The sequence below is a fragment of the Embiotoca jacksoni genome, unplaced genomic scaffold, assembly GCF_022577435.1.
Source record: "Embiotoca jacksoni isolate LCO1_2020_lvr unplaced genomic scaffold, fEmbJac1.0.p SCAF_3, whole genome shotgun sequence".
Taxonomy (NCBI): Eukaryota; Metazoa; Chordata; class Actinopteri; family Embiotocidae; genus Embiotoca; species Embiotoca jacksoni.
The window spans coordinates 15,863,156-15,886,056 of record NW_027185381.1 but is presented as its reverse complement, the minus strand read 5'-3'; the positions used below and the strand labels follow the sequence as shown (position 1 = coordinate 15,886,056).

Below are 22,901 nucleotides of genomic sequence, written 5' to 3'. Positions count from 1 at the left end.
ACCCTGATTTCAGTTCAGCCTATGACTATCACGTTATATCATAATGCTCTCACTCCTAGAGGCCTGGAATTTCTGATTTTGCGGTGTGCTTACCTTTTCTGGAGTTTGGAGCCATGCAGGTAGGACTAACTGGAGTCAAGAAGTAATGTGATGACAGAGTAATGTGATATTTATACATTAAAGGATAATTATATTAGTATAGGTGATGGTGACAATGGAAAGCATATTTATGTGTTCCAGGTGTGTATGAAGAGGTATTTGCGAGAAATCTGTGTCCTTCTGCATCTGACAGGTGAGTGTCATGTCAGAAAATGTCTCCATCCATTTTTATATTAAAACCTGACACTGTCTTAAACTGTTCACTATTATTACGTGAAATAGTTCATATAGGGTTTCCTCTAGTCCTACTTCTACAGTCATTTGCATATTGGTGTGTGTGTGTCCAGTTTATGTGGCAGCTACGACAGGAAGATGCAGTCTGTTTGGACGACACCACGTTCACACGTTTGACGGGGTTGTATATGAGTTTCCTGGAGACTGCAGCTATCTTCTAGCTGGAGACTGCAACCATCGTTCCTTCACACTGCTGGGTGAGTCACACTCAAGCAATTCAAGAAAACAACGAAGACATTTTAATTATAATACGCGTAATGCTTATCCTATAGTGTGTAGTGCAAAGCCCTTTAATATGCGTACCAAAACAGTATATGTACTTGAAGCGATACATCAGATCATTGAAATAGTTTGGTTATTTACTCTCATGTTTAATTTTAGATAGAATCAAATGGTGGTCCCGTATGTTTTAGGTTGTTTCGGTTGGATGCAGCAGTGTCACTGTGGTAAACATGTGCTTTGGATCTGCAGGTGATTATCTCAACGGCAAAAGAACTGGAGTCACTCTGTTTCTGGGGGACGCCTATGAGTTGCATCTGTCTGTAGACGGACGGCTCTCACAAGGAGAAAAAAGGTAAAATCATAGAAAGTTTAGAATTGTTGTACAAAAATCATTACATTTTTGTGTATTTAAAAAAAGCAAGTGTTGAAAATCACTCCTAGTATGTCTTCTTTTTTTTGTAGACTGTCTCTGCCGTATGCATCTCACGCTGTGTTTGTGGGCTCAGAGCTTGGATTTTATAAGCTGTGGAGCGAGGAGTTTGGCTTCACTGTTACCATTGATAATGCAGCCAACATTGCCTTGACACTGACCGAGCACCATGCCAACCGCACCTGTGGCCTTTGTGGCAACTTCAATGGTGTACCAGCTGATGAATATACTGCTCAGGAAGGTATGTGCACATGGAAAAGTGGTAAACAGGCTCTAACTGTGTGGGTTTGTGGAATATGTGGGTATTTTTGAGTGAAACTAAGGAGAGTTTTATTATTACTGGAATCTAGGAAATGATTTTAATCACCAGCACTCAGCAACAGGAAGAGTAGCAGCTCAGTACAGGAAAAGATAACACGGTTAAAGAAAGCAAAAGACACAGTCGTGGTAGGATGAGATTAAAGAGGGATCTGTCAACCCGTGTGTGTGTGTGTGTGTGTTTTTTCAGGATTCCTAACAGAAGACAGTTATGACTTTGCAAATTCATGGGCAGTGAAGGGAGCTGATCAACCTTGCCGACGTGTCTCAAATCCCACCCAATCCTGTAACAACACAAAAGACACGTCAGCGGTGAGTGGACAATTGACACACACATATACATTTTGGACATCTGAAAGTATGCTATTTGGATAATCTCATATTTTGTCAAGCCTTTGTCTCAGATATTTAGAAACAGACATTTTTCTGAGTTGGAGTGGGCCTTAACATAACTGTATGTAAAGATTGAGCACAGTTATGATTAAGAGGGGAGGATAGCCCAGTCCCCTCAAAACTGAACAGCTGGTAAGTAGACAGATCTGACAGGTGTGTTTGCAGTTCTGCATCATCTGCAGTCTTTGCGGGTGGGCAGCTAGTTTTAGCCAGAACATTTTGTACCACAGGGACACCCACATGTGAGAAAACGGGCCAAACTGCATGTTAGTGTGAATCCATTGGATGTCATCAGTATTTCCTTTACAAATTGTGAGACTGATATTTCCTGTGTCGCGTTCAACTGACTATAGAGAAAGAAAACAGGTGCTTTGTCAGTGTGTAACTGAGCTTCATGTAGTAACTCCCTAAATCTGACGAAAGAGCTAAAGATATCCTCACAGATGTATTTGTTTGTTTAATATTTGCAGTCCCTCTGATTTACCAACTATTGTGTCTCCATGTGCTATTGGGTTTTAATGGTCTTCCATCCTGATGGTATTCGCAGGTATTGTTGTCATAGAAGCATATTTTTTCTGTTTAATCCCTGTTAATCCACAGTTCCTCATTTACATGACATTACAGCTCATTACAAGACAAGATTACAAATATTTCAATCACCAACAAGAACTGTTTTTTAAAGCATTAGGTTACCAACAAAAATTCATTTTATTTTTACTGTTGGTTGAACTTGTACATTTGCCTGCTGTCTAACCTCTTAGTATGACCTTAATTTTGCATGTGTTTGTGTAGATTCTGTCCAGCTGCGGCATGTTGCAGACCTCTAGTGTGTTTCTCCACTGCGCCCACCTGGTCTCTCCAGAGGTGTTCCTGTCGTTCTGTCAGGCAGAGGCATGCCACTGTGACCGGAGGGAGAGCGAAGACTGTTACTGTCCAATTCTGTTGGAGTACGCTCGCACATGCCATGCTCATGGGATACTTCTCCGTGGCTGGCTGAAGGAGAGCCAGTGCTGTAAGTTTGTCAGTCCTTAAAAAGCAGTAGCAGCTCATAATGTCGCATCAATGATCAAAATATGTATTTTTGCATATATAGTCCCCAAATGTCCAATTGGGATGCAGTACAGTGAATGCACCAAGTCCTGCTCTACAACCTGCCATAGTCTCAACATCGAGGAGGTCTGCAAGGAAGACTGTGTGGATGGCTGCGCATGCCCAGGTAACCCCTCACCCTCTATGTCTAAGTGTTCTCTCTGACTCAGTGTTCCTAGTTTTGAAGTGCCATGTATGTGTGTTTCAGTGGGTAAGGTAATGGATGGTAATCGCTGTGTGGAAGTATCTCAGTGCTCCTGTGCGCACATGGGACGACATTTCCCTCCAGGATCCACTATCTCTCAGGACTGCAACACTTGGTGAGAGGGCATTATGCATAAATACACAAGTTTGCATGCATAGAATACTTCCATATGAAATATACAATGTTTTCTACTCTGTACTCTGTTTTGCAGTGTCTGTCGTCATGGTTCTTGGGAGTGTACCAATGAAGGCTGCCCTGGTGAGAGAGATGTGCAGTAGCACTACCTCACACATTCTAGTGTTAAATAAAGTCTTGGTTTGCTAATTTTACAGCATTATATCTTTGTTGTCTGTGTAGGTGAGTGCTTGGTTGTTGGGCAGTCTCACTTCAAGACCTTTGACAACAAGTTCTTCACCTTCACTGGCCACTGTCAGTATCTGCTGGCAAAGGACTGCACAAATAACGCATTTTCTGTCATAATTGAGAACGTACAGGTAACGGATGTTTTGTTTGTTTTTTTGCAAAAGAAATATGGAGTGACATGAGACCCTGTATTTTGTTTGTCACTCTCGTGTCACTGCCTGTTTGTCATTTACAGTGTTTGGGTTGTTGGTGTTATGTTTCAGTGTGCAGATGATCAGGATGCTGTGTGCACACGCTCAGTGACACTCAGTCTGACCTCTATGGAGGACATGACAGTGAAGCTGAAGCACGGAGGAGTTGTTTCTGTCAACAGCATGGACATCCAGATCCCAATGCATCATGGTATGCCGCTGACATATGAGGAGATAAGAGCTGCATTTCACAATTCCACAAAGTATATTATAAATTGAACTAAACTAATAATAAGTTCTAAGTATGAAAGAGAATACACTCGAAATGCTGTGCAGAATATTTCATTCTGAAGATAAGACATTGGCTCATAGATTCTACACAAAACTGTTTCTATTGTAAAGACAAAGTTATGGGGAGGCTGTGGCTCAGACGGTAGAGTGGGTTGCACACTAGCCAGAAGGTTGGTGGCTCGATCCTCAGTTCCTCCTGTCCACATGCCTAAGTGTCCTTGAGCAAGACACTGAACCTTAAGTTGCTCCCAATGGTGTACCATCAGTGTGTGAATGTGCTCCTGATGGCAGCACCTTGCATGGTGATCTGTCTCGTGAATGGGAAAACCATGTTAAAGTGCTTTGAGACCAAAAGGTGATAAAGCACTATACAAGTACAGACCATTTACCATAATCAATCATATTTCAATGTCTTTGTCAACCTGATTTTTGAATTTGCAATCATTTGTATCAGCACAAAGTGAAATACTTGTTTAAGTTTTGAATCAAAATGATATTGATTTTTAACTAGTAGTTACCTTTGTGTGCAATTTTACAGGCCATCTACACATTCAGAGACATGTTCAGTCCTCTGTACGTGTAAAGTTTGGCGATGACTTCCATCTGGACTGGGACGGGCGGGGTCGTGTGCTTCTAAAGGTTGAACAAGTTTTATTTGTTCAAGATGTTTTTGTTAATGATACTGATGTGAAAAGATGAACAAACAGCTGTACTGAAGTCTGTCTACCTATTCAGCTGGGACCACGATGGGCGGGGCAGACCTGTGGTCTCTGTGGTAACTACAACGGTAACCAAGGTGATGACTTCTTGTCTGGTTCTGGGCTGGTTGAGGCGGGCCCTCAGGCATTTGGCCAAACCTGGAGGATCAATGGAGATTGTGATTCCACTCACAAACATGAGACCGATCCATGTGCCACTAACCCCAAAAGAGGTATATACACCCACACAGGCACTAGACACCCGGAATATGATTAAACACTAACCTCTAATCCTCCGATGCCTTTCAGTGCGTTTTGCAGAAGAGGCGTGTGCAGTGATGATGTCAGATGTGTTCAGTCCGTGCCACTTTCTGGTGAACCCGGGTCCGTTCCAGCGGTTCTGTCGTTATGATGTGTGTGCGTGTGTGGACGGCGAGGAGTGCCTCTGCTCTGCTCTGTCAGCTTATGCAGCTGCCTGCGCTGCAAGGGGAGTGCTGCTCAACTGGAGGTCTCCCTCCCTCTGTGGTAACTCTCACACTGAACTCATTCACAGCTGATCATTCATACACACGTACACCAGTAAACACACAAACACTTCATTCCATTTTTAGGTAGTAGTTGTGGTATGTGCAAAGGTTTTGGCATCCAATTAAGCCAGTATTCAGTGACTCACTCCCCACCCCTCCCTTGTTGGAGGCTTTATTATAAATCTTTGTTTTAACCTCTTTTTGTGGCCTTTCTGTTCTTCATTCGGGAAATCCTTCTGGCAAATCACTTCATGTTCTGCAATAGTTGTAGGCTGTCTTGCAGATCTACCCACTATTTGTCAGTGATTCAAGTCAGGGGACTGTTGGCCACTCCAAAACTTTTGGTGGATTTTGAAGTCCGCTTGTGATCATTGTCCCGGTAGTAGCCTGTCGCTTATCATGCATCCTACAAACTACATAATATTTGCCCCCAGAATTTATGGAATTTTACTGGAATCCATTCCTCCCTCTATCTGTGCAATGTTTCCTGTTCCACTGGCTGCCACACAACCCCAATGTAGAATATCTCCACCCCCATGCAGTGGGCATGGTGTTGGTTTTCTCCAAACATTACACTGGTGATTGTGGCCAAAGTACTCAATTTAAACTTTATCTGTCCACAGAACTTTCTTCCAAAACAACTCTATCTTATCCAAATGTTACTTTGTGTACATCAGACATTGACTGTTGTGATGATGTGAGGGTAATGTTTCCCTCTGATGACTCTTTAATTCTAGATTCTACTTGTGCATTGGTGACATACAGGGTAACGGTGCACGACCACTCGTCTGGATTTTTTTGGTTTTCCTTTCTGCTGAGCAGACCTGCAGTTTTGTTTAAATATTTATTTCATGTCTTGTCTTGACTGCCACAGTTTGCATTATCTTCCATTTACTAATGACATTTTAGACAGTGGAAATTGCACTTTGATATCTTTTTGTAGCATTCCCCTGCCTGGTAGGCATCAATTAGCCTTTTTTCAGATCAACAGTCAGCTGCTCTAAGGAGCCTGTTTACTGAGTGTTACCACATGGTTTGGAGAGTCAGAGAGTTTATCAGCTCTTTACTGTCCTCAGCTGACAAAGTCCAAATGAGTCAATTAGGGTCTAATGAGTTAACGAAGCTCTTCTTCATATATCTCTAACTTTGAGTAGGTGCACATCAGGACTTCAGCACCACATACAAATCTGTCTATTTAAGTATTTTTTTATCATCCAGAGTACAACAACAGTCATTACGAAAGCAGAAATCTATCATAATTCCAAACCAGGTCAGAAACCTAGTTCACCTGAGAATACATGACTAATCCTCTACTGATATGATATGTTGTCAGAGCTGGAGTGCACCAGAGGTCAGGTGTATGAGGCCTGTGGGAGTATGTGTGATCGGACGTGCCGCTCTCTGTCTGGGTCTGAGGACGGCTGTGGAGGCGAGAGGCTGTGTGAGGAGGGCTGTTTCTGTCCAGCTGGACAGTACCTGAGTGCCTCTGGGGATTGTGTGACAGCTGACCTGTGCTCCTGCCTGCATGATGGACAGCTCTACCAGCCTAATGACATCTATGCAGATCACAACAGCATATGGTCAGTGTCTGTCCATGCGTATGCATAAACTATCCCAAAAAAAAGATGTTGCATTTTAATACTTTAGATTTTTTTTTTTTTGTCTGCAGCTACTGTGAGAATGGCGCTATGCATTGTAGCTCCCCTGGAATGACTTCATCCCTGTCGGACCTCTTCTATGACGATGACCTGGCACCATCCAGAGGTACAATTGTTGTCAGTACACAAAGTTCTTTTATCCAAGGTCTCTTTCCACACATAGAAAATGGTAAATACATTGAAGAGAGGGATTTTTCTCCATCAAAATGTTCGTGTGATATTTGTCATTTGACTATTTGCTTTAAATATTTTTGTATGTAGTAACCAGCGTGTGTCTAAAAATACATTAGCTTATTGAAGTGAACCTGCTTCGTTATTCATGAATTCTGAATGTTATGCCTACTAAGAAATTATCAACAAATTTCATATAACTAAACAAAATATTTGTGTTTCCTTGTATGCAGAGCGGCGGTCAGCTCAGTGCCCTCCTCCACTTGTTCGTGCTGATTGTGATTCAGGAGGAAAAGGCCTGGAGTGTGCCAGAACCTGCCAGAACCTGGATCTGCCTTGTGTCAGTCTTGCCTGCATCCCCGGATGCCTCTGTCCACCCGGCACAGTAAGTGTGTGTGTGTGTGTGTGTGTGTGTGTGTGTGTGTGTGTGTGTGTGTGTGTGTGTGTGTGTGTGTGTGTGTGTGTGTGTGTGCGCGTGTGTGTGTGTGTGTGTGTGTGTGTGTGTGTGTGTGTGTGTGTGTGTGTGTGTGTGTGTGTTTTGTAGATAAAACAGAACATTCTGATTGATTAGTGGATTGATTTTAGGTACGTCACCGCAGAGACTGCATTACACCAGAGCACTGTCCCTGTTACCATAACAACAGGCCGTATAGAGCAGGAAAGACCATCTCTGTGGAATGCAACACCTGGTAAAATGACGGCCTTCATATGTGATTATTAAGGCGAATACCTGAACTGTGTGTGCTTAACAGGCTTTCTGTTTTGCAGTGTGTGTGAGAACAGGAAGTGGCACTGCACAGAGAAGGTGTGTGACGGTGTGTGCCGCACTGTGGGAGAGGGGCATTACATCACTTTTGATGGCCTTAAGTACTCCTTCCCTGGCCTCTGCCAATATGTCCTGGTCCAGGTAAGAGGCAAAGAGATCCAAAAATAGCAAACAGGGTGGATTGAGGAGTATGCTGCACATGTATTCATTTTTTCCCCCCACTTTTCTCAACTGCTTGTGTCATTTCTACGTTCACTATCAATAGGACATGTGTCATGGAGAAGAGGGTTACTTCAGAGTGTTGGTGGAAAATGAGGCCTGTGGAATTGTGGGACATCGCTGTGCAAAAGCTATCACGGTCTTCTACCAGGGCGGGTTAATTATAATGCAGCATGGAGAGGTAAAGCACTCACAAACGCACACATGTAGTTATATATATATCACTTGCTGTATCATGCAGAAAGTACCCAGCCCACATGGATTGTACTCTTATGCTGCTTTATCACCATAGCGGTCTCAAAACACTTTACAGTTAGACTCCCTTTCACCCACTCACACATAGCTGCATTAGATGCTTGCCTGCCTAAACTTGAGGGTTAGTGTCTTGCAGGACATTTCAGGACAGGAGGAACCAGGGATTGAACCACCAACCTTATGATAAGTGGCCAACCTGCTCTACCACAGCAGCCAACTGAGAGAATGTTGTTTCGAGGGGTGTACAAAATTGTCAGGCATTAAAATAACTTCTTGCATATAACATTACATTGCAAACAAACAACTTTGTCCCACATTTTACAAAGAAAATAGTTTACAAGAAGATCTGCTTTTCATAGAATACAAGTTGCTCTTTTCTCTTCAGGGAGACAGTAGTTTCTTAAGCTAATGCTAATCTAACTGAACGTAACTGTGAGGACAAATTGTTTGACTTGTAGCTAAATTCTGCTTCACATAAGGTTCTGTAGTTGGTTTTTCCTAAAATATTTTCATAATTTTGGCACATAGACAGCACAATTTGTCACTTGTGATAAATTAGCATATATTTAACTATCAGTTAACATGACATCAGAATGCATCGCGAAGCAACAATGTTCATCAAACACAGCTAAAAGGTCAATTTTTCTCTGTCTTGACACATTCATTACTTATATACTACTTAACTCAGACAATCTTTGAATTGACTTTGTCAAACCAAAACTGGAAACTCTTCAAACTTGAACTGTGACAGTCCAATATGCATCCACATTTGCCACCTTTCTGTTTCGTAGGTGAAGATGAAGAAGCCGGTGCCGCAGAGCTCACAGGTGGAGATTGTCCGATCTGGTCAGTTTTACACCCTTCTGCTGGGGAAACACATTTCCCTCAGCTGGGACAGGGGAACTCGCCTGCTGGTTCACATCTCAGCTACATACAGGGTACTGATGTATTATCACACTACTTTTGACTAAATTAACCTTGTTTATTTTATTTCCACTATTTCACATTAAACATGTCAGTTTGTGTTACTTACATTTTATCGTGTGTAGGGCCGGGTTTGCGGCCTGTGTGGTAACTTTGATGGGAATGTCAACAATGACTTGATGAGCAGTAACAACCAGCTGGAGGTGGACTCTTCACACTTTGGGAACTCCTGGAAGGTCATTCCCAGCTGTGCTGATGTGATACAGGTAAGGTCTAGTGTTAGAGTAAAGTGGCACTTTGCCCAAGCTACAAAATAATGTCTTCTGTCTAGCTTTGGTTTTTTATTATTGATATTCATCTCTGAGAGTATTTGCCACACCATAATACAATAATATTTTGTTTATGTGTTAGCAGAATTGAACAATTTTAGATACAATATCTCTTCTAGACATATTGTCCTTATTATTGTTTTGGGATTTCTTTCTAGCCAAGACACTGTCCCTGGTAGTTTTATCTGTTAGAAGGGTTTATTCAAAGATGTATTGAGAACCTAGTAGAATTATGGATCTGCAATGAAACAGCCTAAAAACTCCTAATGATGCAAGGACTAAATTCAGTGTAATTTGTTTTGTCATTACAATTAGTTTTTGAGACCAACATTCTTATCTTAATTGGTTAAGAATTAATTCTGTTTGATCTTTATTTAGCCTATTTAGTTTTAGTGATCTGTCTAAGCTAAGGTTTTAGAATAGTGAAATAAACTTATTATAACAGATTATAAAATCAATTAATTTACTGTGCAAAATGCCACTATTATTGCATTAGTGGTCAAGTCAAGTGTGGGGAGTGAGGTTGATAAAGTGTGAGGCTTGACGGAGGTTTTAGGTTGATGTCTGGTGCCAGTGCTATACCTCATCTGCCCTTGTGGAGGACATTTTAGGGCTAATGGCTCAATGACCATAACATTTTAAACAAACCTTAAACTAACGTATGCTTTGAAAATGGTTTTCCATTATTAAATGATGCATGATTTGGAGCTAATTATCGAAAACATGCAAAACCACTTGTTATGGTAAGTTACGACTATTGCATTACATATGTTGCGAGACTGCATTTGTACAGGATAAGATATTCTGCAGTATATTAATCAGTAATTGCTGTTACATTAGTTTGTGTGTGTTCTTGTGTGTATAGATACCCTCTCCTTGCAGCGACAACATTGTCAAGTTGGTAACAGTGGAGCAGTCGTGTCGTGTGATCACTGGTCCCCTCTTTAGAGAATGCAACAGCCAGGTGAGCAGCAATTACAGGCACACCAGATGTCCAATGACAACACATGCATTGTTGGCGTCATGCACTCAGTCTTCCCTGTACCTCTTCCTGTGTGTCTCTAGGTGGATGCAGAGCCATATGTAGAGATGTGTGTGGAGGCAGCGTGCTCGTGTCCATCAGTGGGCAACTGCGCATGTTTCTGTGATGTTGTTGCGGCTTATGCTCATGCTTGTTCAGAGATGGGTGTATCCATCAGCTGGAGATCTAATGATCTTTGCCGTGAGTGTGAAGGATTCCCTCATGATTGCTATGAAAATACATCATGGCCTCTTTACGAAGCTAGACCAGTTAGCACTGTTTTCTAAGATGTCAAAATCAAGTGGCCTGAAAGTTTAAAAGAAATAATAATAATTAAATAATATTAACATGTCAAAATCTTTTGTGAGGCACTGAACCAACAAACACACCAGAGCATGGATATTATTTATCATGCAGCTCTGCTCCTTTTACAATGCTTTACTTGTTTATTATACCACCTTTCAGCTCTGATATTGTTTGCCCATACTTTATTACAGTGTTGATATTTACTAGTTTTGTAGTTCTGTTTAATAAATTGTAAATTGCTCTGAATTTCTTCAGTCTTTCTTATGTGGTTTTAGTCAGAGAAATAGCTTTTGTTTTTGTGTCCTTAGCCATGAGCTGTGAGGAGCTGAACCCGAAGATCCCAGGTGTCGGGGAGGAGTTATGCCAGTGGAGATACAATACTTGTGGCCCTGCCTGTCCAATCACCTGCCAGCACCCAGATCCCCTCCACTGTTCGCTAAAATGTGTGGAAGGCTGTCATGCCTACTGCCCTCCAGGTGACAAAAATACCTACCTGACTTACAACTGTCTAAAAATGCCAAATATTTTATTGTATATACAGTATAGTTATAACTGGATATGGTCTTATACACACATTCAAATATTGTGAGTGAGTTTAACTTTAGTTTGATCTTTTTAGGCCAACTACAGGATGAGGTGGCCATGCGATGTGTAGATCCCTCTCAGTGTCAGGTGTGTATCCATGAGGGTCAGAAAATCTCCCACGGCAACAAGGTCATCCTGAACCATGATGACCCCAACCACTGCAAGATATGGTAATACTGCATCAATACACTCACCACCAAGTTTGGATATTTATTATTTTGTTTGTGCGTTGTAATTTGATTTTAAGATGCTTTCTTTTTCTTCTCTAAAGTCATTGTTACAACAACTCCCTGAGCTGTGAAGTTTGTACCTCCGTCACCATGTACACCACTCCCACATCAACACCCACCTACGCCACCTTCACAACGCTGCCCTTCACCACCTTGATGCCTGAGGACACGTGTGACCGTGCAATGGATCTGGCATTCTTACTGGACGGTTCAGATGTCCTAAGCGAAGACGAATTTCAGGCGACCAAAGAGTTCATACTGGGAGTAGTTGAACGATTCCGCATGGGCTCAGCTCACACTCGAGCCACAGTGCTGCTTTACCACTCCGGAGTCAAAACATATGACCTGCAGGTAGTTTAACACAAAATGTACATATGTAACACAATAAAGTATGTATTCTTGCACCAAAAAGGAAGTGCTGCATCAAATATTCTGTTGAGTAATACTTCATTTATCAAGTATAGCTCATAAATAAGCAGCAGAGTGTACTTGAAAACTGAAAGTCTCCGCAAGGGTTTACTCGTTGTTGCTTCATCGTCCTGTCTGTTTTGTTTATTTATGCCTTAGGTTCAGAAGTGGCTGTTTAAGAAGATGGTACGTGAGCTTCATTACACAGGAGGTGATGTAGCATTCCTGGATGAAGCTGTGAAATATCTGGCTATCAACATTTATGATAAGAACAAACGTGAGAATGCTGGCCGTGTTGCCATTATCTTGACTGCCAGTGCCAACCCTCGCCCCATCCGTTCTATTGTCAAGATGCTCCGCAAGAAAGCCATCACCACCCTGACACTGGCGCTGGGTCCCGATGTAAACATGGGACAAATTAATGACATCACCAAAGCCAACCCAGATAACAGGGCCTATGTTCTGAGCAGCACCGGTGAGCTGCCTGATCGTCTGTTGGATCTAACAGATTACCTCTGCACCCTGGGGATGGAGCCTGAGGTGGTGAAACCTCCAGCACTAAAGTCCATACCGGGTAAAGCTCACCAGGCCACGACCACCACTTCCCCAGCTCCTCATCTGGAGCCAAATCCCACACAACATCCTCCCAACACTCCTGCATCCACCGCACTCTCTGGCCTGTCTCCCATCACCACACCAGCATCTCCCCTCTCTCCAGCCAAAGACGTGACATTCATCCTGGAAGGCTCTGATTCTGTCGGCGAGGTCAACTTTAACAAATCGCTTCTCTTCCTGGAGGAAGTAATCTCACAGCTGACACAGGAGGAGGAATTAATTCGCATCACTGTGATCCAGTACTCAATAACCGTCAGTGTGGAGATCAGTCGGTGGGAGCTGAGGCAGCAGAGAACCCTGCTGCTCCAACGACTAAGGGAGATTCGTTGGAGAGGTGGAAGTAAGACCAACACAGGGGCAGCTGTCACTACGACTTTTCAAGAAATGGCTACAGTCCAGCCTCCACGCGGTGCCACCCCTCCTCAGCTGGTCTTCCTCGTGACAGAAAACCCTCCTACTGACACAGTGACACGCCCACCATCTGCAAGCACCCACACACATGTGTATCCCATAGGTGTTGGACATAAGGTGCATGAAGTTGACTTGCTCCCATTCAGCTCCCCTCGACGCCCGCTGATGGTGGATGACTACAACGGGCTGACAACCCTGGTCCACCGCATAGTCAACATCACACACACCACAGTCAGGCCCCGCTCACCTACACTGCCACCTCTAGTCCTCCCAAACCTCTCCACCCTGCCACCAACAGGTACAGTGACAGACACACCTATTTTCATCATTCAGTTCACAAGGAATTCTTAGCCTGTATTAACTTGTCAACCTGTCTTTGAACAGTGCCGTGTAAGAAGCCCGTGGATGTGCTGTTCCTTTTGAAGGCTGGAGAGCAGTTTGAGGACATGAAGACATTTGTCAAATCTTTCATCAGTAATTCTGAGATAGGTGGGTGTGACTCAGCCCTTCAATGCACTTCCACATTTTTAATGTAATGTGCACAGCTTTTCACTGATGTGTAGTGCTGTTATTTGTTTAATTTGTTTTCAGTTAGTACAGTATGTCTGATGTTTTGGGAAAATTATGTTCAATTTGAATTTTAATAACTACCTCAAGATGTGACAATTATTATTTTTCAGTATGTGTTATGGGATATTAAAGATTAAAGATCTATCAGACATATCAGAGAACATCACAAGGGAAATTTAAAAAAATCTCATCTATGGATCAACGACTTCAGTCAGTCATTGACTGCTAAAGAAAATTTCACTCGTAGTTCTTTTCATGATTTTATAAACCAATTATTACATCAAGGTCATTGAGATGTGTCCAAAGAAAGTTACCACACCTCTCAAGCTAAAACGGAGACTTGGCTCTTTAATGTGGTATTGATTATTTTATTTCAAATTGAATGTTTTAAAGCACAGTGCCTGAGGAACAAAAAAGGGATACTTGTCCAAATATTTATGGTCTGGACTGTATGTAGACTAGTAAGAGTCTTTCCAGAAGACTCTAAGCTGAGGTTTCAGTGGCATCCACTTGAGAATTTTCTTTTGTCAAGAAATGAAGGTACATGTATCCTGCTAATGCTTATTTAAGTAACCAAAGAGTAGATAGCTTTTTCTGCTTTTCCACAGTGAATTAATTCTGTGTTTATATGTGCAGGGCTGAATGCCACTCAGGTGAGTGTGGTTCAATATGGAAAGACCAACACTGCAGATCTCACATGGAAGGATGAGCAGAGCAAATCAGACCTCCTGAATCTGGTGGAGAGCATACCAAACAGGACCCCTGCAGCGCCTGCACTAGGTAGTGGATGCATAAGCTATAATACACACACATTAAAGCAGATGCAAACTCACTGTTCTCGCTGCCTTTAGGGTTTGCACTGCGATTCGCTGTGCAGACGTCCATCTCACCAGTCAGCGGTGGAAGAGTTGGTGTACCCAAGGTTGTGGTGATGCTGGTGACTGACAAATCAACTGATGATATCGCAGATGCAGCCAATGAGGCACTATCAGCAGGTAATTACAGTTATTATTAAAATGAATACTGCATCTGTTCAAAGTTCAGTCGGTATGTTTCCATCCTCCACCTTCCTCTGTTCGAAATATGGTGTATTTTCACTGATAAGAGTATCTTCTCTCAGGTGTGTCAGTGTTCCCCATTGGGGTTGGACCAGGCTATGACAGGGGTGAGCTTAGTGTGCTTGGTCGCCATGCCAACCAGGACAACACTCTGCAGCTGAACAGCATGGATCAGTTACTGATGTTGCTGACTCTGGACAAAAGTTACACTGATAGAATCTGCAGAGGTGCTTCCAGATACACAAACACACATACATACACAGTTTAATTTTTCTTGGCAAAAATAATCTTGCTCCTTCTTTATTTTAGTTTTGAAAAGAATAGATTGTACTTTGATGATAGTGATGGTAAATGAAGACAGTAATGGAATATGTGTATTGTTTTTCAGCTGGTCCACCAGGACTGTGTGTGGATGATAATGGAATGCAGAGAAAGGTGAGTAATGACTGCTGGGGTTGGAACCATTACAGCGTGGCTTGTAATGAGTTGTGCATCCCTCTGTCCGTGTGTTTCAGCCTGGTGAGTCATGGCTGCTGGAAGACGGCTGCCACTCTCTGCTGTGCCACCCTAGTGGGGCAGTGACGGTACAGAATCACAAAGTCAGCTGTGACAGACTGGAGCCGCCAGCCTGCAGTAACAACATGACCCCTGTCAGAGTCCAGGAGACCTGTGGCTGCCACTGGGAATGCCCTTGTATGTACATCAAAGGGATCAAATAACTTCTGAAGTTTCTAGTGTTAGATTAAACCCATCTATAAAAAGTGCACAACATTGCCCACTAGCTGTTAACAATGAATGCTGGGAGCCAGAACTCCAGTCTATTTATAGTGACTATTAATGGATCACATGTTTCTGGCTTCTGCACAAACACTCTCTGCCTTTTGCCTGGTGTGTGTTGACAGGCATGTGTATGGGCAGCTCCACCAATCATGTGGTGAGGTTTGACGGCCTGGCACTTAGGCTCAGCGGGCAGGGTTTGTGCTCCTACACACTTCTCACTGTCAGCAGAGGCCTCAGTGAAGGTTCAGAGGTCAAACTCCACAGTGGACCATGTCAAGACTCAACAAACTACAACCAGGTCTGCATGAAAGCCATAGAGGTGATCCATGGATCACTTAAGGTGCTACTGAAGGATGACATGACGGTAAGCTGTGTATTTGCATTAGGGTATCTGCTCTCTAATTGATTACTACATTTGAGTTTATAAAAGTTTGTTTATTCCCTGTATGTGTATCTGTGTGCCTGAGCAGGCAGTAATTGGCCGTGAAGAGCTGTCACTGCCATGGCGGTACGGAGGCCTGGAGCTGGTGCATTATGGAGGAGTGATGCTGCAACTGAAATCAGATCACGGCTACATCCTGACTTTCACTCCTCAGAGCAATGAGTTTACTATTACATTACTCAGCTCCATCACTACCAATTACACTGCTGGACTCTGCGGTAACAGAAAAATAGACCCATTCATATGTCAACATGCAAAAAGCCCTGCTTCTATCTGTGTCACTTTTTGTATTTGCCATTTTCTTTTGACCTCTAATCTCTATATCTTTCTCCCAGGTGCCTGTGGAGAGGAGAAGGTTAATGTCCTCTCTTTACGCAATGGCAGTTCGACCACCGACCAGCCATCCTTCATCTCCGACTGGACTGTGGCTGCAGATGGCGGTGTGTGCCTGCCAAAACGGAGGGCAGTGTGCGCGTCCGGAGCAGCGATGGGATGTCAGGCACTACGTTCGGAAGTGTTTGAACCATGCCACATGCACATTCCCGTGCAGGTTTTCCTCACCAAGTGTGAGGAGCAGGCATGTGAGGAGTCAGATGTTTGCGAGCTAATTTCTGCCTATGCACGCCTCTGTAGACAAAGCGGGGTGTGTGTGGACTGGAGGAGCCCCCACCTCTGTTGTAAGTCAGTTTCTGATGTGCGTTTGTCTTCTAATCCAGTGGACGCATTTTAATACCTGAGCCTCGATTCAATTTAACCCAATTCTGTTGCAGCATTACAGTGCCCGAGTTCCATGGAGTATGAAGCATGTCGGACAGGGTGTGTAGAGGACTGTGGTAGCATACAGGCGTTGCCAGGCGACTGGTCGGTTGTCAGGGGTAACGAGTCATCCTGTATGGACACACCGACTGAAGGCTGTTTCTGTACTGGAGGAACTGTTTTGCATCATGGACAGTGCGTATCACCAGATAAATGCGGGCAGTGTGTCGGCCCTCATGGACGCACATATGCGGTGAGGCACAAAGCAAGAAAGATGTGACTGAATACGTGAGGGGAATAATGCAAAATCTAAATCAAGTTATTAGAAACACCTGCTATTGGGGCAGTCATTAAAGTGATCATTAACACACCGTGCTTTGACTGCCCTCTAGTGTTTATTTCCAATATAACCAAATACTGCAATGAGAAGGAACATGGTTTGTCTGTTTGTGCAGTATATGCAGAGTTGGGTACCAGATGAGAACCCCTGTTTGATTTGCATGTGTTTGGACCAACAACGCATCAACTGCACTGCCCGGCCCTGCAATGATGTCAAAGGTCAGCACACCTTCTTTTGCTCCCTCTTTGGCTCATTGCACCCATTTTCTCTGGTTTTGCTGAGCAAAAAACATATTGCCACTGTAATTATGAATCATCTGTGTGTGTGTGTGTATGTGTGTGTGTGTGTGTGTGTGTGTGTCTGTGTGTGTGTGTGTGTGTGTGTAGCTCCAGTGTGTGGACCCTGTGAGATCCTGAGGGAGAGGAGGGCATCCAAGTGCTGCCCTGAATATGAGTGTGGTATGTAAAAACAAAAATACAAGGTGTTCATCTTCACATCTGTTTTTACTGTCGCGTTGTCAAATGATTGAAAGACAAATTGACAAAAAGTAGACAAATGAAGTTGTAGAAAAATAAACCAATGTATCGGCAACACTTTACAAAATGGTACCAGGAATGGGACTGAGAAATGAGTGAGAAACAAATCAGAAATGACCTGGAGGTTAATGACTGGTTAAAGAGTACTCCCTGCATACATCTGAATCGAGGACTATAAAGGAGCCATAGTAGATGAGTTAGCAGAGAACAGACTGGAAAATACTTAATTTATCATTAGATCCAATTAATTCATGAATTCAGTCCTTAATCTTTGAAGCAGAATAATGATCACTTTGTTTAAGAGTTGTTTCTGATTAAGTCTGAGTCACTAGTAACATTACTAATTATTTAATCTTTAAATATTCTTTTTGTGATCAAGGTTTTTTTTATTTAGGAATTAAATGTAAATTCTGATTGTACAAAAAAGTTAGTTTTCTGATCACTACAAAGTGTTGAGGAATAGTTTGTAACTGCACAGCCTGAAAAAGAAAAGCAAAAGCCAAAAATGGTATTTAATGATAAATTATAGTTAATGAGTTGTAGGTAGTTTGTGCCACAAATCCCAAATTTCTCCCAGTATGTTTCCTTAGTAATTCATCTTTATCTACTATATAGTCCCTGAATGTGAAATATTTAAGAGGGACTCATTAACAATTTGTTTATTCCCAGGTCACTCACATTATTGTGCACCTTATTGTACAGTGCTCAAAGTGTACGTGTCATCCACCTGCAACAGACAAACTCACGCAAACATTTTTCAGTGTGTGACCTGGTTAGTTGCGACCTGCCTGAGGTGCCCCGCTGTGAGGATGGTCAAACTGTGGTCCTGAAAAACCCCGGGGACTGTCAGCCCATACACGAGTGCGGTAGGTTGTTAACACGTTCTCTATGGTGTTTGAGCTCTGCTTTGCTCGAGCATAGACACAGACATGAAACGGAGCACATATACACATGTGATCTCTATGACTCATACATGTGATCTCTATGACTCAAATCTCTTTTCTGCCTCAGTGTGCAAAAAGGAAGAGTGCGCTCTTCAAGCACCCCCCGGTTGTCCAGCACATCGCCAGCTGTCAGTCAAAAAGACAAAGTGCTGTGATGTGTTTGAATGTGAGTGCAGCTGCCAGAACAACACCCGTACCTGCCCCATTGGCTTCATCACATCCTCCTCTACCAACGACTGCGGCTGCACAGAAACCAACTGTCTGCCAGACAAGGTGAGTATTAGTATGGATGCAACTCTTAATGCGACACATTTCATGTTTGCGCTGTTGGACTTCTATCCTGTATCACCATGTGTGTCTCCAGGTGTGTGTGCTTGGTGGCAAGGTTCACCTAGTAGGGAGTGAATGGGAGGAAGGGTGCGAGAAGTGCAGCTGCACTCAGCTACAGGACAAAGACACATCACTCCACATTGCTGAGTGTGAACCGCCTGTTTGTGATCGGACCTGCCTTCTGGTGAGATTCTCACACACACACACACACACACACACACACACACACACACACACACACACACACACACACACACACACACTAAACACTTATATTTGCATTTTGCTTCTAAACTAATTCATTCTTACATGTTTATCATGTATTCCAGGGCTCAAAATACATCACATCAAAAGGAGAGTGCTGTGGGAAGTGCACACCGAACAGCTGTGTGGAGTCAGAGGGAGAGATGAGAGGAGACACACTCATTGGAGCAAAACTCAGACATGTATTTGTATAGAAAATTATGTACATAAATGCTGCATTTTCTTAACTCTCATAGTTATTTTAATTCTAAACTCTGTGTCTGTTACCAGGTGGGTGAGGTATGGCAGTCTCCAAATGACAAATGTATCTTACATGAGTGTGTGAAAGTGAAAGATGAGGTGTTTATCTCCGCAACAAATGTCAGCTGCTCAGTTCTGGACACTCCATCGTGCCCGCTGGGAACTGAGTTACGCTGCAACACTCAGGATTGCTGCCCCCGGTGCCACTGTGGTAAACACGCATACATCGCCATGTATACACACACAGGAAAAGCGTGATTTCAAATGCATGAAGCTCATCTTTGCCATATCATAGACAGTTTATATACTTACATATATTGCAGTTGCAGTGTCTGTCCAGCAGAGGGCACGCTCATATCGGTGTTATCCCCCAGCCAGTTTTCCTTACCTGTCTTTACAAAACTAGAGTTTAACATACGGTTCATTGAGTAAAAGTAATCCGGCTTTCCTCTCTACAGCTCCTATGGATGCCTGCGTCCTCAATCACACTGTGATAGGTGTAAGTCATTCAGAGAAGTAGCAATGTTTTTTTATTTAAGAAAGAGATTTGGATAGTACTCTCTGTGTTTCATCACGATTATGTGTGTGTTTGTACAGGCAGGGGAAAGGATGATGTTGGATGTGTGTACAAACTGTGAGTGTATGGTGGAGGACGGTCCAGTGAGGAAATACAAACTGTCCTGCCAGCAAACCAGCTGTTCCCCCTGCTCCATGGTAACCATCATCACAACATTATTTTCTGTTTACGATCGGTATCATCCCTCAACCCCATCATAACTAATAAATAAATTCAAACATCCATCTAACCGCATTCCCTCCCTGCTCATCCTGTGGCCACATCGTCTTTCCATGATTCACTCTATTCACAGAGGTAAATAAGGAATTATTTATATGCTCAAAATGGTTCGAAGCATATTTATGTAATGTCCTTCTGATGTCTTCCTATATGAACTGACACTACCACCACTTTTTCAGGGATACACTCTGCAGAAGGAGGAAGATGCTTGCTGTGGTCGCTGTGTTCCCACTGCCTGCATCATACAAAGTCCAGATGGAAATGTCATCAACGTGCCAGTAGGTGTTCTGCAGAAAAAACACAGATTGCAGACAAACTGCAGCACACATACGGATAAATTTTAAATTCCGGAGAACAGCTTTTCTGCAGCAGGGGTAGACATGCATGCCATATGTGTGTGTTTGTCATCTTCCCTCCAGGTCAACACAACTAGCAAGGATGGTTGTAACTTGTATACCTGCGGTGTAAACAGTGAAGGAATTCTTGTCTTGGAGACCAGAGTGATGGCCTGCACCCCCTTTGACCACCAAGCCTGCCTGGACCGGGGGGTGAGACCCCCAGCCCTCTCAGTACTTCCACACCTATACTTCTCTGTCTGCCCAAAAACATTTTTTTTTTTTTTTAAATTTTCTACCCTGTTGTGTTTGTTTTCAGGGGAAAGTCAGTCAGATAGGAACAACTTGCTGTGAGATGTGTAAGTAGAGCTGTGCCCTTTTTTTTTTACACTACTTTGAGAAATCTAGACATCCTGATTTAAATACGACTGCGTGCATGTGTGAAGGTACGGAGCCAGAGTGTCGGAGGACAGTGGGAACACTTAACTACATCAAAGTGGATGACTGCCAATCAAAGCACCAGATAGAACTGCACTACTGTGAGGTAAGACACCACACATACACACACACACACACACACACACACACACACACACACACACACACACACACACACACACACACACACACACGTACATTTAAGAATGATTAATACGTTTTCCCCCCAGGATTAGTGTGGAAAGTTCAGTGAAATCATAACACTATCCCTCATCCACCCTTTCTGTCTCTCCCTGTGATGCTGTGCTTCCCTCCATCTGTCTGTCTCTCAGGGCAAATGTCGCAGTAAGTCCATGTACTCCCTGCAGAGGGCTGCTGTGGAGCAGGAGTGTGTGTGCTGTGCTGCCGTGGAGACAGAGCCTCTCAGTGTTCCTGTCCTGTGTGCCAATGGCACTCAGAGCCACCACACTGTCCTGTCTGTCACTTCTTGTGACTGCCTGTCCAAACGCTGCACCTAAAGAGAGAGACGTGGATGCTTTGTGTGTATTCAAGCAAAATATACCCATATAAAAAATAGCTACACAAATAACAATAAAACAAACTTGCCAGTTTATGTAAGCATCACCTTTTTTGAATATTTGGAATATTCCTGTTACAATGTGTTTGTATAAATTGGTGTTGAAAAGGGATTTCTGATATTCTGCTTCATTCGTTTTCTGAGATAAAATATGAATTTGAAACAAAATAAGTTCTGCTTTGAGTCACTTTATCATATTTTACCATTTTAAGCTTTAGCAACAAAGGTAGCTAACATAAATATTTCACCTAAATAACCATTTCATTCTGTCATCATCAGTGTACCATAAGGACAATGCAGAATAAGTTGTGATTCATTCTCAACTTCTCTTAAATCACATAATTCACACAGCCTGTCATCCTCCTGTGTATTTTTAAATCTACCAACTTCAATACAGGAGTTTTTCTTTTTTCTTTTTTTTTTTTTTTAAAAAAAGGGTGTAATTGCTTCCCCCACTGCTGAAAAACGCTCAACAGTTGGTGGTTGCAGCTGCACACATGAAAAAGAGTTGCTTCTATACTGTAAATTGCTTCTCTTCAAAAATATCAGTGTTGAATACTGTGGGGTTTTGGCAGCAGCTTGACATTAATAGAAATAAATAATACATGTATCTATCAATACTTTAAAAAAAAAAAAAAAAAATTATTGCTGCCCTATGTGAGAAAATATGCTGTTTTTTTGACACTTGCTTGTGTGTCATCGGAGACGTGTTCCTGCAGAGTGTAGTCGAGGTTCAGCTTTAGGTCTGGTCACCTGTAAGCTCTTTCTTCCCCTTTGCTTACACACACAAACACTCGCACACAGCTCTTGCGTCGCGCCTCACACCTTCCCTTCCTTCCCTATGGAACGGTCAGGGAATTAGCCGCGCTGTGCTCGCGCGTTAAGCCAGGGGTTCCGGGAGCGCGCGCGGATTGTCCACCATCTCAGCCCTTCAGGCAGTGCCACCTCGCGCGTCTTAGCGTTCATCTCCATAGCGAAGAACTGATCCTCCGCGAGCACTGGTGAGTCCCACTTTTCACTTTTCTTTGAACCGAAGTGTCAAAAAAAACAACAACCTGCGCACTTGACCTTTATCACTTTTACCGTCTTATTTACATCCACTCGTGTTGGCTTTGGCAGCTTCTTTGCGCACTTTAGCGCTCTTTTATTTGAAACGTAGCGTCTGGTGTGTACACTACCATATTAAAAAAAATAAAAATAAAAATAAAAAAAAGCTTGACCTTAAGTACTCTTTTTATTGTTAAAATCCCCGGGTGTCGGCAGTGGTGTGTGCCAGTGTGCTGAGGCTTGTTTTTTTTTTCTCTATCGGACCATCTGCGTACGCACAACTGTTGCGCCCCTGAGCATTTAATTAAACACATATTATTCGAATAAGCAGGCCGTGACCACTGTCGGGGATTAATTAGTCAAAATGGGAATTAATTCATTTGATTTAGTCTGTGTTGTGGAGGTTTTCTGTCTTGTATTTTATTGTAAA

General features: G+C 42.9%; 1 protein-coding gene across 1 annotated transcript; it reads left to right on the top strand.

Annotated features, from left to right (window-relative positions):
- The first annotated feature begins 32 nt into the window (after positions 1–32).
- vwf (von Willebrand factor) lies at positions 33–21,460 on the top strand. The gene is made up of 53 exons (XM_069163029.1): positions 33–119; positions 241–292; positions 447–590; positions 865–967; positions 1,078–1,286; positions 1,554–1,675; positions 2,549–2,768; positions 2,850–2,972; positions 3,054–3,165; positions 3,262–3,308; positions 3,408–3,544; positions 3,677–3,815; positions 4,434–4,534; positions 4,631–4,826; positions 4,903–5,118; positions 6,454–6,700; positions 6,790–6,884; positions 7,183–7,334; positions 7,535–7,638; positions 7,718–7,856; positions 7,981–8,115; positions 8,981–9,127; positions 9,239–9,379; positions 10,308–10,406; positions 10,508–10,664; positions 11,078–11,245; positions 11,389–11,524; positions 11,626–11,935; positions 12,152–13,316; positions 13,403–13,507; positions 14,225–14,368; positions 14,440–14,583; positions 14,709–14,873; positions 15,035–15,081; positions 15,162–15,339; positions 15,549–15,790; positions 15,897–16,086; positions 16,204–16,545; positions 16,639–16,877; positions 17,080–17,182; positions 17,351–17,422; positions 18,262–18,366; positions 18,512–18,717; positions 18,809–18,958; positions 19,104–19,220; positions 19,309–19,489; positions 19,737–19,777; positions 19,876–19,992; positions 20,254–20,352; positions 20,494–20,622; positions 20,729–20,768; positions 20,856–20,953; positions 21,180–21,460. The coding sequence occupies exons 1-53, from the start codon at positions 114–116 to the stop codon at positions 21,363–21,365; spliced, it is 8,562 nt and encodes a 2,853-aa protein (XP_069019130.1). The 5' UTR covers positions 33–113; the 3' UTR covers positions 21,366–21,460.
- The last annotated feature ends 1,441 nt before the right edge of the window (positions 21,461–22,901 follow it).

What these genes read in the sequence shown, in the direction of transcription:
- vwf (XM_069163029.1), top strand. An exon ending in GCAGATCACAACAGCATATG is followed by an intron (nt 6,701 to 6,789) that starts GTCAGTGTCTGT and finishes TTTTGTCTGCAG; the next exon opens with CTACTGTGAGAATGGCGCTA. An exon ending in CATCAGTAATTCTGAGATAG is followed by an intron (nt 13,508 to 14,224) that starts GTGGGTGTGACT and finishes TTATATGTGCAG; the next exon opens with GGCTGAATGCCACTCAGGTG.